This window comes from Hylobates moloch, unplaced genomic scaffold (assembly GCF_009828535.3).
Source record: "Hylobates moloch isolate HMO894 unplaced genomic scaffold, HMol_V3 SCAFFOLD_7, whole genome shotgun sequence".
Lineage (NCBI taxonomy): Eukaryota > Metazoa > Chordata > Mammalia > Primates > Hylobatidae > Hylobates > Hylobates moloch.
In genome coordinates, this window is record NW_026652282.1 from 125,931,802 (window position 1) to 125,947,096 (window position 15,295).

The 15,295-nt window shown below is 40.5% G+C and overlaps 1 protein-coding gene across 1 annotated transcript; it reads left to right on the plus strand.

The window, feature by feature from the left end:
* Positions 1–202: 202 nt before the first annotated feature.
* LOC116811214 (NGFI-A-binding protein 1-like) lies at positions 203–11,392 on the plus strand. Its single transcript, XM_058441363.1, is given in 5 exon segments — positions 203–218; positions 9,569–9,832; positions 9,897–10,290; positions 10,322–10,686; positions 10,689–11,392. Coding segments are annotated over 5 exon segments (1,743 nt in total).
* The last annotated feature ends 3,903 nt before the right edge of the window (positions 11,393–15,295 follow it).

A 15,295-nucleotide genomic window follows, 5' to 3' on the forward strand; every position in this document is an offset into this window, starting at 1 on the left:
AAGGGGGTACTTTCATTTTTTACTTTATATTATTTTCCCAAAAGGTGATAGAATAAAGATAATATTTATACTTTTTCTGTGCGAGTTTTAAAAATGCAAACAAAATCACAAAATGGTCAAAAGAATGGTTATGACTATAAGTCCAATAACCTCATTCATTTATTGAACCAACAATTAAGCACCTACTTGGGCACCTGGCCCTATGCAAGATGCTGACGGTAAGTGACTAAGGGACTAAGCCAGGGTGCCTACTATTAAGAAAATTAAATCCACACACCTGTATGAGAAAGAAATAAGCAGACAGTGACAATCCTACTGGGAGCATGTTGACACCAGTAACCAAAACAGAAAAGACAGAGGCAGATTTGGAAGACTGGAGGTGATGATGAGTCTGGTTTTGGATATCTGGACTTGAGAGTTGCCTGTGGGACCTCCAGGTGGAACTATCCAACAGACTGATAGATGGCTCTGGAGTTTGAAGGGAGAGATTTGGGCTAAAGGTAGGAATCTTAGAGAACCTTGCCAGATGTAATATGAAACTCATGTGAGTTGGCGAGATCACTTAGGAAGAGTGTGAACAGTGAGAAGAGCCCCACCTGGGAACCCAACCTTGAAAGTGCAGGTGGAGGAAGAGGGACCAGACCTGCCCAACATGCAGAGCTGCAGTGTATTCTCCAAACTTCATAACAGAGCTATTGTTAGTGACTTGAGGAGAGCTGGTCCAGGGGCAGAATCCATATCGTGATCCATTAAGAGTGGAAAAGAGCTGAGTGAGTGGAGACTGTGTTTGTGCACTACCTTTGTGAAAAGCTTGGAAGGGAATTGAAGGAAAGGAATCTCAGGCAGGTAGTTAGAAGATGAAGTGTCAAGGGAGAGGTGGTTTTTTTTTTTAGATTCAACTACCCAGAAGAGAGAGTAACCTTGATTCCTACTTCATATCTTGTTTATTTTCACTTTATATAGTGTAACACAAACAGCAATATCACCAACAGTCTTTTAAATATTATTTTAAAATATGTAGCATTCATATAATGATAGCACAAGTATGTAACTAATAATATGATTAACTAATATATTTAACTAAATAGTTCTTGGTGGGCATTTAGGTTATTTCCAGTTTGAACTAATTATGAGTAACACCTATATACATAAATCTTTGAACATATCTCTGAAGCAGTTCAAAGTGTGTGCCAATAAGTAGAATTTCTGGGCCAAAGTCCATGAACCATTTTAAGGCTCTTGATGCAAATTACCAATTGCCTTCTAGCGGGTAGGTGAATGTCCTCCTCTGCACACCTCTGCCACAACTGGGCATTAGTGCTTAAAGAAAAACTGTCCATTTAATAAACAATAATTAGGGTACTGTTAAATTAGTGGTTTTTATCATTAATAAGGATTTCATGCTCATTGGCCATTTGCATTTCTTCATCATGAATTATCTGCTCATGTCCTTTGTCCACATTTCTATTGAGTGATTTCATCTTTTTCTTACCAACTTGTCAGAATCCTTGCTATATATGTATTGTAAATATTGTTCAGAGTCTGTCATTTGCCTTTTAATTTTAGTTATGATGACTTTCTTGACTTGCAGTTCTTTTTGTAATCAAATTCTAAACAATCAGAATTTGTTTAGGGGTGTCCTGTGAGGTCTACTTTTATTAATAACTTTTTACACCAAATAGCTATCCAATTATCTCAGTACCTTTTATGAGATAAATAATTATTTTTCCAGGTCAGAAACAACACCTTTCATGCATGATAAATTTTTATATACTGGGGCCTGTTTCTAGACTTTTTATTTTGTTCCATTAATCTACATCTGTTTTTGACAGTGATACTGTACAGTTTTATTTTATTTATTTATTTATTTATTTATTTATCTATTTATTTATTTATCTATTTATTTATTTATTTGAGATGGAGTTTCACTCTTGTTGCCCAGGATGGAGTGCAATGGCACCATCTCGGCTCACCGCAACCTCCGCCTCCCAGGTTCAAGCATTTCTCCTGCCTCGGCCTCCTGAGTAGCTGGGATTACAGGTATGCGCCACTACACCCAGCTAATTTTGTTTTTTTGTTTGTTTGTTTGTTTGTTTGTTTGTTTTGAGATGGAGTCTCTGTTCCCCAGGCTGGAGTGCAGTGGTGCAATCTCAGCTCACTGCAAGCTCCGTCTCCCAGATTCACGCCATTCTCCTGCCTCAGCCTCCCGAGTAGCTGGGACTACAGGCGCCCGCCACCACGCCTGGCTAATTTTTTTGTATTTTTAGCAGAGACGGGGTTTTACCGTGTAAGCCAGGATGGTGTCGACCTCCTGACCTCGTGATTCACTCGCCTCGGACTCCCAAAGTGCTGAGATTACAGGCTTGAGCCACCGTGCCCGGCCTTAAATTTTATATTTTTTTAGTAGAGACAGGGTTTCTCCATGTTGGTCAGGCTGGTCTCGAACTCCCAACCTCAGGTGACCTGCCCGCCTAGGCCTTTGAATGTCTGATAGCACAAGGTAGTAGAGGGAGGGAGAGAAGAGAAGAAAAAGGAAATCCTCATCCTAGGCACATCTCAGTGGACCTCAGAATGGCCCAGTGATCCAGCAATATCAACCCCACTACTTTGAACTACACAGAGTTGTGTTTGTTGTTTGTTATTCTTGTTTGGTTTGGTGGTTTGCTTTGGTTGGGTTTGGTTTGATTCAGTGAACTTCCTGGTAGGACTTAAAGGCAAAGATCTACGCTCACTCAGTTTCTGAGTATCAGCTCTGCCAGAACCAAGAAGAGCTGCTTGCTGGCTCCCAGTGCCCTGTGCAAGGAGCAACAAGGTATACTCAGTTTGGATGCACTCCCCTAGTCCCTAAGGGAAAGGAGGAGTGACTTGTGGAAAGGAATAGTGACTCTTCCTGCATGAGCAAGAATTAACCACAACAATCACTGAGTTTTACTGTATTAGGAAAAGGAGGGAGGTAATCTCTTGACACAGACTCACACACTTGCCCACGTCCAACATTCACCAAAGGACATGTTCAAGAAGGCACCAGTGGGGCTTTCAAGGATTTTAGATTAAAGAAGCCTAAATTGGGTTTTGTAAAACTCAGAGAAAATTTCACTTCCCACAAATTCAAATCAGGGCACTCCTCTTCTCAATATGCCAAATCTACATCAGGCTTCCCAGGCTCCCCATCATTATTAGTTTATAAAGATTCATTGATATTCAATTAAGTAGTTCTAATGTTCTCAATGCAGCCCTAGACAGCACTTTATAAAGAATACATCCGCCCTCTGGAGACAGCTGGGGAAGCCAATTAGTCGGAGTAAATTTACATATCAATCCAGCTGTGGAATGAAGTCAGCCTTGTTCACCACTCACAATGTGAAGAGCAAAGGGAGGAATCCCAGCGCTCCCTTGTCTTTTATTCCCTCACCTCAAGTGAGCCACAGCTCTCATTAAAAGGCTGTGAACACTGGGAGAGAAAACCTATAAATGCTCCCATTCCCTGCCAAGTATGCACTATCACTTAGAAGCAATTATTAATGGGGAATGTTTAATGCTCTCCCAAAGGTTAGTACTAATTCACATAAATATTGTATCACTTAAGAAACGATTTTTGTTCAAGGAGTTGAAAAACTGGGAAGTAATTCTATTGTCAAGTTAAACTTCAATATAGCGAGGTTCCATTTTTTCTAATGATTTCATTCTATAGCAAGGATCCAACTCAATTCAAAAAACATTTTATGAGTCACTACCATGCTAAGGTCCTGTGCAAAGAATGTGAGGAAGGACTTTGATAAGGTACAAATAGCAACTTTTAATGATGGCAAAGTGATAGACTATAGAGTTAGCTGAGTCCTTAAGCCACTGAGCCAAACCCTAGATACTTTCGTAAGTTCTGCCACTAGAATCCTCCCAAGGCAGCCTTTCTGATCTCCAAGTCAATTTATTATGTCTCCCCAATGGCTCCATTCCCAGGCTAAACTGAAGCTCTTCCACATTTGACAGAGCTCTGCTAGCCCTCTATACTAGCATCAGCTCTCTGCTGAACATGTTGCTGCTGGTCTCTCCTTGAAACATTGCAAATTAGAAGAGATTGGAACAACATCCTTAATGTGCTGGAAGAAAAATATCTATTTAGAAGCCTATATAGCCAGCAAAAGTATTTTTCACACATTAAGGTGAAATAAATACATTTTCTGACTAAAAAAAGAAGAAGAGCTAAAAGAATTTGTCATCAGGAGACCTGCATATGGGCAAGATAAAACTCTGGGGATTGACAGACATGTTCAGTATCTTGATTGTGGCAGTGGTTTCACGGATGGATATACGTGTTTATCCACATATATATCTCAGACTCATTGGAGTAGCACAATTTGAATATGTACAGCTTATTATACATAAGTTATACCTTTAAAAGTGTTATGAAAAGATGACTGGCTGTCTAAAGCAAAATAGCAATGATGTATTATGGAGTTTGTAAGACATAAATAACTAAAACATACGATGATAGTACAAAGGACAAGGGTATGGAAGTACACTGTTATAAAACTTTAACCACCAATGTGAGTTGTAAGAAAATGATTTATTGCATGTTGTGATAAGCTAGAGACTCATAAGTTAAACCTCATTGCAAACATGGAAAAAAGAAGTGTGCCAAATAAGCCAAAAGTGGAAGTAAAATGAAACAATAAAATTAATCCAACTTAATACAAAATAAGTCAGGACAAGAGGGAAAAGGGAACAAAGAACAGACGGGACAAACAGAAAAAAATGGATAACAAGAGGTTACACTTAAATGCAGCCATGTTGAAAATTATATTAAATATAATCATCTAAACACTGAAATCAAAATTCAGAGATAATAAGACTAGGTAAAAAGGCAAGATCACTCAATATGTTGTCTTCAGTAAATGAATTTTAATTTCAATGACACACTTAGGCTAAAAGTAATCAGATGAAAAAAGCTATACTATGCAAATATTAATCATAATAAAGTTGGACAGATGGCATTCCTATCAGATAAAATGAACATTGAGGAAAACAAAGGAAGTAGTTAATATCCTCACTTTAGAGATGAGATAGCTGAGGTCCAGCGGAAATGAAATGCATTTTTCAATATCATATTACTAGAAACTTGGAAACATGTAGCCTGGAGGTTCTTGTTAGGAAATTTCAGGTTAGATGCATGGTGGTAGTAGAAAAGGCTTGAAAACTGTGGGGCTGCCTAGGGGCAAATATTTCAAGTATAAGAAACACTACCTTTTGGGCATCACAAGATCATTAAAGGGTCAAATCTGACCCTTTGAGCTCACTGATAGCTGAGTTGTTCTCTTCATATCATATACAATTTTACTGACAAATTGTCCACATATAATATTTATTATATTTTATTTGGTTTTTTTCCTAATAATTTATTAACAGCCTGGTTGACTTGAGATTTAGGAAAAAATAAAATTGTTTAATGAAACAGTGATCAGCTATGGCAATGCTGATCATTATGCTTCTATACAATGGTTCATCTTAGGCACAGAAGAAAGAAAGGCAGCAGCCCCTGTCAACTGTGCTATGTTAATGCCAGGGCAGGACCTAAACCAAGTACTTTCCTAGCATTATCTCATTTAATTTTCTGAACAAACCTATTATCCACATTTTGTACACGAACCTGAAAGAGCGTTTCACTGATGTCTTGAAAGCCAAAGCAAAGAGAGCTACAAGAAGGGAATATTTTTTTCACGTAAACTTTCTGTTTTTTTCTTCTTGCATCAACATTATTGAGTTATAATTTACATGCAATAAAATGGACCACCCCTTTTTAACTGTATAGTTCGATGAAGTTTTACAAAAGTGTATGCTCATAACCACTGCCACAATTAATACATACATTTTCATAACTCCCAAGTGTTCCCTCATGCTCCATTTCAGTCCATCTGCCCATACCCATTTCCCAAGGCAACATTGAAATATTGACAACCTTGTACTGTTTCCCCAATATTTTGAAAAATATGACACATTTCATCTAATCTAAAATGCCATCGATTTTGAGATGCATCCCAATTGTGAGGATGTTACAACAGGAAAAAAAGAGTATCTTCAAATCTGTGAAATTGTATGCCTCCTTTTATATCTATAAAATGCTTTGCAAATGCGAGCAACTATTATTAGGAGCTAATAATGGTCCTGGGTTTATTAACCAAAGAGACATGGTAACTTTTAGTTAGTTGTTGCACACCTCTCATATTGCTCAGGAGGAAAACTGAGGCTATAAGGAGGAAAGGACTTCTCTATGGCTCCAAGGGAAAGGGAAGGCATCTGCCACCCTAGAAGACTCCCTTCTATTACAGTCTTGCCCCAAATGGGTTAAGAGAGGACTTAGGCCAGGGAGGGCTTACTACACAGTCTGGGTGGTAGGAGATTAAAGTTTTCAAAGGTCAAGATAATGTTCCTTCCCACCAATCCCATCCCAAGATATTTTCAGTCATTGCAATAGCTACATTCATTATCTCAGATTCATGATTACATGAACACAATAGCCAGATCAGAATCACGACAGGCTCAGAAGCCTATGGTAAATGGAATTTGAATAATAAATCTAAAGAATATTGCTCATCTTGGGTTTGAATTAAGAACAAAGAGAAATGGAAGTCAAGATGAAAATACCTGTAACTCTATCTTTAATTTATTTGACATTTCACTTCTTTGCTTAATTATGTGTTTTGTTTTGTTGCTAACTAGTTAGACTTTTGCTAGTTCATCTGAACAGATGCCCACTCCAAGTTCACAGAAAATTTAAGTAAATGTAGGGCTGGGCGCGGTGGCTCACGCCTCTAATCCCAGCACTTTGGGAGTCCGAGGTGGGTGGATCATGAGGCCAGGAGATCGAGATCATCCTGGCTAACACGGTGAAACCCAACATGACTTGTTATTAACTGCCCCCTATCTATCCATCCTCTACCCTCCCCACATACATGCCCCACAGCTAAGTCCTGTCCTGTTTTCTCTGATTCTCTTAGTGATATCCCAATTGCCCCAATTCCCCCAAGCTCCTAAGTTAGGAACTTAGTCATCATGTCCCCTTTCTCTGTCTCTCACTCTCCATGTCCAGTCATTTGTCAGTTGCTTCCTTTAAAATCGCTTTTGTTTCTTCCTTTCTATTTGATAGCTCTTTATCATTTAAACTGATCATTGCAATCGACCTCCCAACTACTCATCCTGCCTCCAGTTCTCCTTTCTTTTCAATTCAGCCCATATACCCATTTTAAATGAACCTTCTTAAAATACTACATTCCCCAAATGCCTTTTCTGCTCAAAACTGTCCAGTGCTTGCCTTTGTCCTCGGGATGAATTCCTGACTCTTTAGCCTGCATTTCAGGGCCTTCCATGAGCTGATCTTTGTTTGTCTAACCTCAGCCCCCAGTGTACACCTATGTTTTGAAAACAGGGGAAACACAACTTATGAGAAGGGAGGCCCTGACTAGAGATAGTGTCTGGTTTGAACCATTACCAGCTGAAGTGTCCAGTGTTCTTACTTATGGCATTTTCCCATTCACTTTCAGAAGAGAGAAGGAAATCCGAATAACACCTCACACTAGTGCTGGGCTCTACAGCTTATGATGTCATTTGCATATGCCATCACATTGTGAGTTGCAACAGTCAGTAGGCATTATTATCTTCATTTCAGAGATGAGCAGCCTGAAGCCCAAAAAAGGACAGTGACTTGCTCAAAGTCACACAACTAAGAAATGATGGAGCCAGTACCCTCTTTTCAACGATTTTGGCCAATATCCTTTATTCCCTTACTTCACTGTCCACACTCTACTTCATCTCATCCCCAAAATGGCCACACCTGCGCTGACTTCACTGTTGCCTTTCTCACTCCTTGCAGCAGCATCATGGAGTGCTGCTAGAAAAACTCACCTGGCCATGCAGGTCCTCCCACTAAAGATTTGACCCATTTGCTCCCAGGCACCTTCTCAAGACCTCCATCTGTCAATTATGGTCTCATTCTCTTGTCTGGCTTTGTCTCCTTAGCAACGAAACCTGCTAACCAGCCCACATATTCCACAAAAAAAAAAAAAAAGAAAAGAAAAAAAAGAAAAAGAAAAACACTTTTCTGAATCCTGTATCTCACTCTAGGTACTGTCATATCTCTTTCTTTTCTCAACAAAGTTTATTGAGAAAAGTCATTACTGGTCATTGCCTCCTTTCCCTCGCTTTCCGTTCATGGTTTAGTCCATTGCAATTTTGGGTACAACCTCCACACTTATCCCTGAAACTGTTCTTAAGGCCAAATTCAATGAGCACATGTCAATTATCATCTTATTGGCCCTGACAGAAATGTTTACTCAGGTTAACCTTCAATCTTGAAAGTCTCTCTTTGGCCCTTGCTTCCGGGACTCAACTCTTGCCTCATTTTCCATCTGCTTCTCTTGTGGTTTCTTTTTAGTCTCTTGCTCAGACTTGTCCTCGTCTACTCCAACAAAATATGTAGCTATCCAGCTGTGAAGCAGCCTTGAGCAGTAGAGAGTTCCCCGTCACCAGGAGAGTTGAGTCAGAGGCTACATAAGTATCTATATAGAGACATCATAGAAGAAATTCCTACACCAAGTGTTAACTTCAATTAAATGAACTTTAAAGTTCTTTCCAACCCTAAAATTGTGTAAGTCTACATACGCTGAGTGCCAAGTAAGAGGTCTGGTGAAAGAAATGCTATCAGAATTCAAAAGTGGGGGGAAAATTAAAAAAAAAATGAGTTACCCCATTTAAATTTGCTTGAATAACACTATGGCCATAAAAGATCACCCAGTAATAGGACAATGGCTGCTATTCATTTTTCTAACCAAGGACTTATTTGTCTTTGATGTTGAGATGTCACTACTCGAATCTGGGCCTACCTGAAGGGTAAGAGGGCAGAAATGGAGAGAATCCTCCACTCTTTAACCTGTATCCTCATTCTCAAGTCTTTCCGACACTCAGGTCTTTCTCATCACCTCCACCACCACACAAAATCTTTCATGGATTACAAAATCTGTAATCTATGAAAGAATTACAAGTGCCCTCTAGAGCTTTGGTGCCCATCTCTGGAAAATTGCTGTAGCTTAAGTTTTTATCTCCTATCTTTCAAGAACAGATTTATCTTTGGTGTCAGACTGCTTTTCTGATGTTATTCAGAGATTTGGATAGAATTTATATTCAGAATTTGGGTCATATTCGTGCTGCAGTTACCTTAATAGTGGAATTGCCGTTTAAAATTTTTAATCATATTTCTAGAATTAAAATTGCAAGTTGATTTTACATCCCTGAATTCTGAACTCTAGCACCTTGAGCTGGTAAGGCTATCATTTTCTAACATTATTTTCAGTAGTCATAGCTGTGGGGTTTGCAGGTCATCCTCTTACTATAAAGCAACAAAATCACAATCTTACAGCTGGAAGTTTTCGAGTAAATTATCATCTGCGTTCTGGATGCTCTTAGAGACATTTCAGTGTCTTTCAATGATTGTCTTTGGGTGTATCATCCAGTTTCTATTACTGTTATCTGCGGGAGGGTTTACATGACTACTTCACTTTTTTGACATTACCATCCCTAGGTCATTTAGGGCTGACGAAGCAGAGACCTACGGGGCTCTCAATTAAAAGCACAGGAGTGGGGAGAGGCGCTGCCGCCACCGCGGCCAAGCCAGCGCAGTCGGGGCGGGCGGCGGGAAGAAGCGGCGGGCCCGAGCTGGGAGGCAGCAGGGAGAGCGCACCCACCACCTTCCCTTCCCTCCTCGATGTGAGCGGGGCCATCCCGGACTCCGCAGCTGCCAGAGGAGGGAGAGCCGGGGCCATCGCTTCAGAGTTGGGGCTGAGCAGTCCTCCTCGGGGAGAGCGCGCCAAGACCGCTGCAGCTGCTGGCTGAGTTAAACCCACCCACAGTAACGGCCGAGGCCTTACCCAGGACCCTGGGGGAGTTGCAGCTGTATACAATATTACAAAAAGCCAATCTGCTTTCTTATTTTGATGCCTTTCTCCAACAAGGTGGTGATGATGTCCAGCAACTCTATGAAGCAGGAAAAGAGGAGTTTTTGGAAACGATGGCACTCGTGGGCATGGCTAGCAAGCCCCTGCATGTTAGAAGGCTGCAGAAGGCTTTGAGAGACTGGGTCACAAACCCTGGGCTTTTCAATCAGCCGCTGACTTCCCTTCCTGTCAGTAGCATACCGATCTATAAATTACCAGAGGGATCACCGACATGGCTGGGAATATCCTGCAGTAGTTATGACAGGAGTAGCAATGCCTGGGAACCTCATTTTTAAATCCCCAATTTTACCACCCAATTTACCACCCAATTTCCCCAATTTTGCCACCACCTGTGTGCAGAGCTTGGGACAGGGGAAGTCAGATGTGGTCGGGGGCCTAGCACTGCAGAGTGCTGGGGAGTCCAGACTCTGGCCAGGCCACCATGCCACCAAGAGCGAGCACAGCCTCTCCCCAGCAGACCTGGGCTCCCAAACGTCCCCAAAGGAGAGCAGCGAGGCACTGGATGCTGCTGCTGTGCGTTCTGTGGCAGAGTGTGCGGAGCGGATGGCCCCCACACTGCCGAAAAGTGACTTGAACGAAGTGAAAGAGCTGCTAAAAACCAACAAGAAGTTGGCCAAAATGATTGGTCACGTCTTCGAGATGAACGATAATGATCCATACAAAGAGGAGGAAACGCGGAAACACAGTGAATATGTGGCAGATTTGACTCAAAGAGGAAGGATGGAAAACATCTCATTCTTCATGAGCTCACTGTTAATGAAGCGGCTGCTCAACTCTGTGTGAAGGATAATGCTCTGCTGACAAGAAGAGGTGAGCTTTTTGCCTTGGCTAGGCAGATTTCTCGCGAAGTCACCTATAAATATACTTACAGAACCACCAAGTCAAAATGTGAAGAAAGAGATGAATTATCCCCGTAGAGGATTAAAGTGGAGGATGGGTTTCCAGATTTCCAGGATTCTGTGCAAACGCTCTGCCAGCTGGCTAGAGCTAAGAGTGAAGAACTCGCGGCTCTTAGTTCACAGCAGCCTGAAAAGGTGATGGCAAAGCAGATGGAGTTCCTTTGCAACCAAGTTGGCTATGAGAGACTGCAGCATGCCGAGAGGAGGCTGTCTGCAGGGCTTTACAGGCAGAGCTCAGAAGAGCACAGTCCTAAAAGCTTGACTTCCGATAACTCAGACGGACAAGGAGAAAGAGCTTTGAATCTCCGAATGCCTAATTTACAGAACAGACAACCCCATCATTTTGTGGTGGATGGGGAGCTGAGCAGACTTTATCCCAGTGAGGCAAAGTCCCACTCATCAGAGAGCCTTGGGAGTTTAAAAGACCACCCTCACTCAGCTTTTACCTTAGAAAAGAAAATCATCAAAACAGACCCTGAAGATTCAAGGTAGCTGTGATTCTCTCACCGTTCTCTGGAAATGGCATCAGATTTAAGGATAATACTCCATCGTAGAAATAAGCCTTAATAACCAGTGTTGCCTCATTCAGCTCAAACAGATTTCATAGCCAAAGCAAAAGGACTGATACAGTAGCCTGCAGAAACCAGGAAGATAAAACAACAGCCACAAAAGAGAAAATCAAAAGAGTGTTGCAATCTATAACAGTAACATTGATTCATTCACATTGCTGTGTTGAGTCATTCTATATGGAAAGGTTTACAAATCAATATCGTAAGCATTCATTATTTAAGAATGTACAATGTATTTGTGTAATTTATAGAAGTAAAATCTAGATGTTCAGACCTGTTTGGTTCAATAGATGTGGATACAGTTTATTTTACTTGAAATTTTGTTGTCTACTTTGTGTGTTTAACGTAAATATATGTCAGTTTAGAATCTTTGCCTGCAGTCGTGAAAAAGAAAGCTTAAGTGGTGTAGTTGTTGGCAAGATTGCAATGATTATGGAAAAATAGAAAGCAAATACTCAATTTAAGCCAAGGAAAATATGGTGGATTTAATATTTGATAAAACTGATTTTGTTTAACAGGAAATGTGTAGCATTCACTCATATACTATCTGGTTATCAGTGCACGTTTACACAATAGATACTTGAGTGGAGGAAAGTTAAAAAGATGAGCAATAGAGTAGAAAATATCTCTTAAACTAGTTGACCTAGTTTGTATTAACAGCTACTTAAAATGTATCAAAGATAGGCAGCTATTACGTAGACATATGAATTGAAATAAGTGGACCCATGTATAAAAGCTTTGACTTAAACATTGATATTTCAGGACGTGTTAAATAGATTAAGACATAGTAAGTTAGCCCTACATGTTATAAAGATGGTGACCGTTAACAAAGGCTGTAACAGATTAAGTACTGTTTATATCTAGAAAGTCTTCTCTACGTAGAGAACTCAGAGAGACTAGATGCTTTCACTAGGGAATGTCTTCCCACCCAGCCATCACAAGTGTGGACAATCACTGCACCCACATTTGTAGGCATATTTCTATGGAAGTTTGGTTGACACCTATATTCATTATTTATTTTATGATTTCGTTTTTCTACACCTTTGAGATTTGTGAATGCAGTTTTTTCTTAAAATTCATTTTAACTTGACAGTACGTTTTTAATTCCCCCATTTAATTAATGGACTGTGTGCATATATATGGGAGTGTGCTTACATGTTTATAATGTACTTGCATACTTATGAGAATTTCACATTGGAATTCATAATGGTAAAAAATCAAATACATCTGCCAATATACGTTTTTTCTGTTGGTTTAAGAGAAGATGGCTGGGCGCAGTGGCTCGCGCCTGTAATCCCAGCACTTTGGGAGGCCGAGGCGGGTGGATCGCCTGAGATCGGGAGTTCGAGACCAGCCTGACCAATGTGGGGAGACCCCGTCTGTACTAAAAACACAAAGTTAGCCAGGTGTGGTGGCACATGCCTGTGGTCCCAGCTACTTGGGAGGCTGAGGCAGGAGAATTGCTCGAACCCGGGAGGCAGAGGTTGAGGTGAGCCGAGATTGCGCCATTGCACTGCAGCCTGGGCAACAAGAGGGAAACTCCGTCTCAAAAAAAAAAAAAAAAAAAAATCTGACAGCTTCACCTACTTCCTACAGATTCATCTAAACCCAGATATTGCTGAGAAGAGTGTATTGACTTAGAATATGTATTTTTTTTGTTTTTAGTTCTGCTATAGATCATAACTGTGTGAAAAATATTAAGTCATAATCTGTTACACTAAAATTCGTCAGCCAAATGTTAGATGAAATGTCTGCACTGTAATCTCAGATCACTGTCACATATATAAATTGCTTCTTCATTTTAATTTGTAGAAGAACTTTACAGTAGGAAACACCAGTAAACAACTTTTATACTGTTGAAAGGCTTTTTTTCCCTTCCTAAATGTTTTAATTGTACCATAGTGTTTTGCTCACTGAAGAAGCTTCTTATGGACCTTGCAACTTTGTTGCTAGCTTGAGGTTGATTATTGTGGTTGTATTGTTCACTGTGTGTAGAAATAGTATGAGTATGATTTCAATAGACTGTTCAGTTTTTAACATTAGCCATAGCACTGATTAGTATCTCAGTAGTTTCATGAAACGTTTCCTGTATTGGAATCTATTTTGAAACATTTATTTGTGTGTGTGTGTGTGTGTGTGTGTGTGTCTTAGGGTCAAGTTTGTAAATTTTAATAAGCCACAATTTTAAAAGATGCAGTAATCTTCCAGCTTCCAATATTTATCCATTCCTTGTGGATCCACAAATTGCATCTTTAAATTCATAATACCTTTCCTTAAGTATCATATGTTTCCAGTTGTTCAAGCTTAGTGATGAGGTGGAAGCACAAGAGAAATTTCAGTAGAATACAGTTTTTATTTTGTAAACACTAATGTATTAAACTTGTTATACATTAAAGCAAATAATATATGTTTTATTTGAATTGTATATATGAGTTGGATGTTATAACTAGTTGACTTTTTCATTTCGTTAGAGGTATTTTCACTGAACAAGATCAATTGGTTACCTAAGTATTAGGGCCAATATAGTCCAAGGGACCATTTCTCCCTGAGTCTCTTACACTTTATTGTGCGATGTCCACGTTTGTTGTTGTTGTTGTTGTTGTTGTTGTTGTTTGTTTTGTTTTGTTTTGAGATGGAGTCTTGCTCTGTCACCCAGGCTGGAGTGCAGTGGCGTGATCTCGACTCACTGCAAGCTCCGCCTCCCGGGTTCACGCCATTCTCCCGCCTCAGCCTCCCGAGGAGCTGGGCCTACAGGCGCCCACCACCACGCCCGGCTAATTTTTTGTATTTTTAGCAGAGACGGGGTTCCACCGTGTTAGCCAGGATGGTCTCGATCTCCTGACCTTGTGATCCGCCCACCTTGGCCTCCCAAAGTGCTGGGATTACAGGTGTGAGCCACTGCGCCTGGCCAATGTCCACGTTTTTATGACTCTTCAAGCTGTTGGTGAGGTGGGATGAGTGCACTTGCTTCCTATTCCTTTGGCAATAAAGATTTTCTGTGCCCCCCTACCAAAAAAAAAAAAGCATAGGAGGACCAGCCCCAAGTAAGAGGGATGCACCAGAGTTTGGTTAAGTTTTATTAAAACTTCAGCTGAGTCCCAAGCACTTAGGTGATCAACACTTCACTCTATCAGACTAAGAGAGGAAATAGGACAATTATACATTAGACATAAGAAGAAGTAGAAAGACACGTGACCTATAGTCAAGAAAAAAGCAGACAATGCAAGCGGACTCAACACTGCGTGAAAGACACCAGCCTTCTCCTGTATTTTCAGACAAAAACGAAAGTGATTCGTGAAAAAGTGAAGATTACTGGAAATGGAACATATGAAAGCAAACATAAAATTCATTTATGTCTTCATTTGTGACTATATGACTGAATGCACGGGCTTTGTTGCTGTCAGCTGACAGTCATCTTCCTGTCTTAGTGGCCACCTGCAGTTCCCAGTTTTTTCCCATATGGGCTTTCTCATCATGGCTGCTTACTTCATCAAATCAGCAGGAGGCATTTCTTACCTCACAGAGGACCCAGTACCTCTTTTAAAGGCTTTTAGCTAATTAAGTCAGGCTCACCATTGTAATTTCCTTTTTGATTAACCCAAAGTCAACTGATTTACAACCTTAACTACACCTGAAAAATCCCTCACCTTTGTTATATTCTATTGACTAGAAGCTAGTCAGAGTTCCCACCCACACTCAAGGGGAAAAGATCATAGAGGGCATGAACACAAGGGTAGGGGAATCTTGGGACCCATCATAGAATTCTGCCTATACCATAGTTAGCATTTATATACAGAGCAAGCCTCCAGGAGGTTAGGCAAAGAAT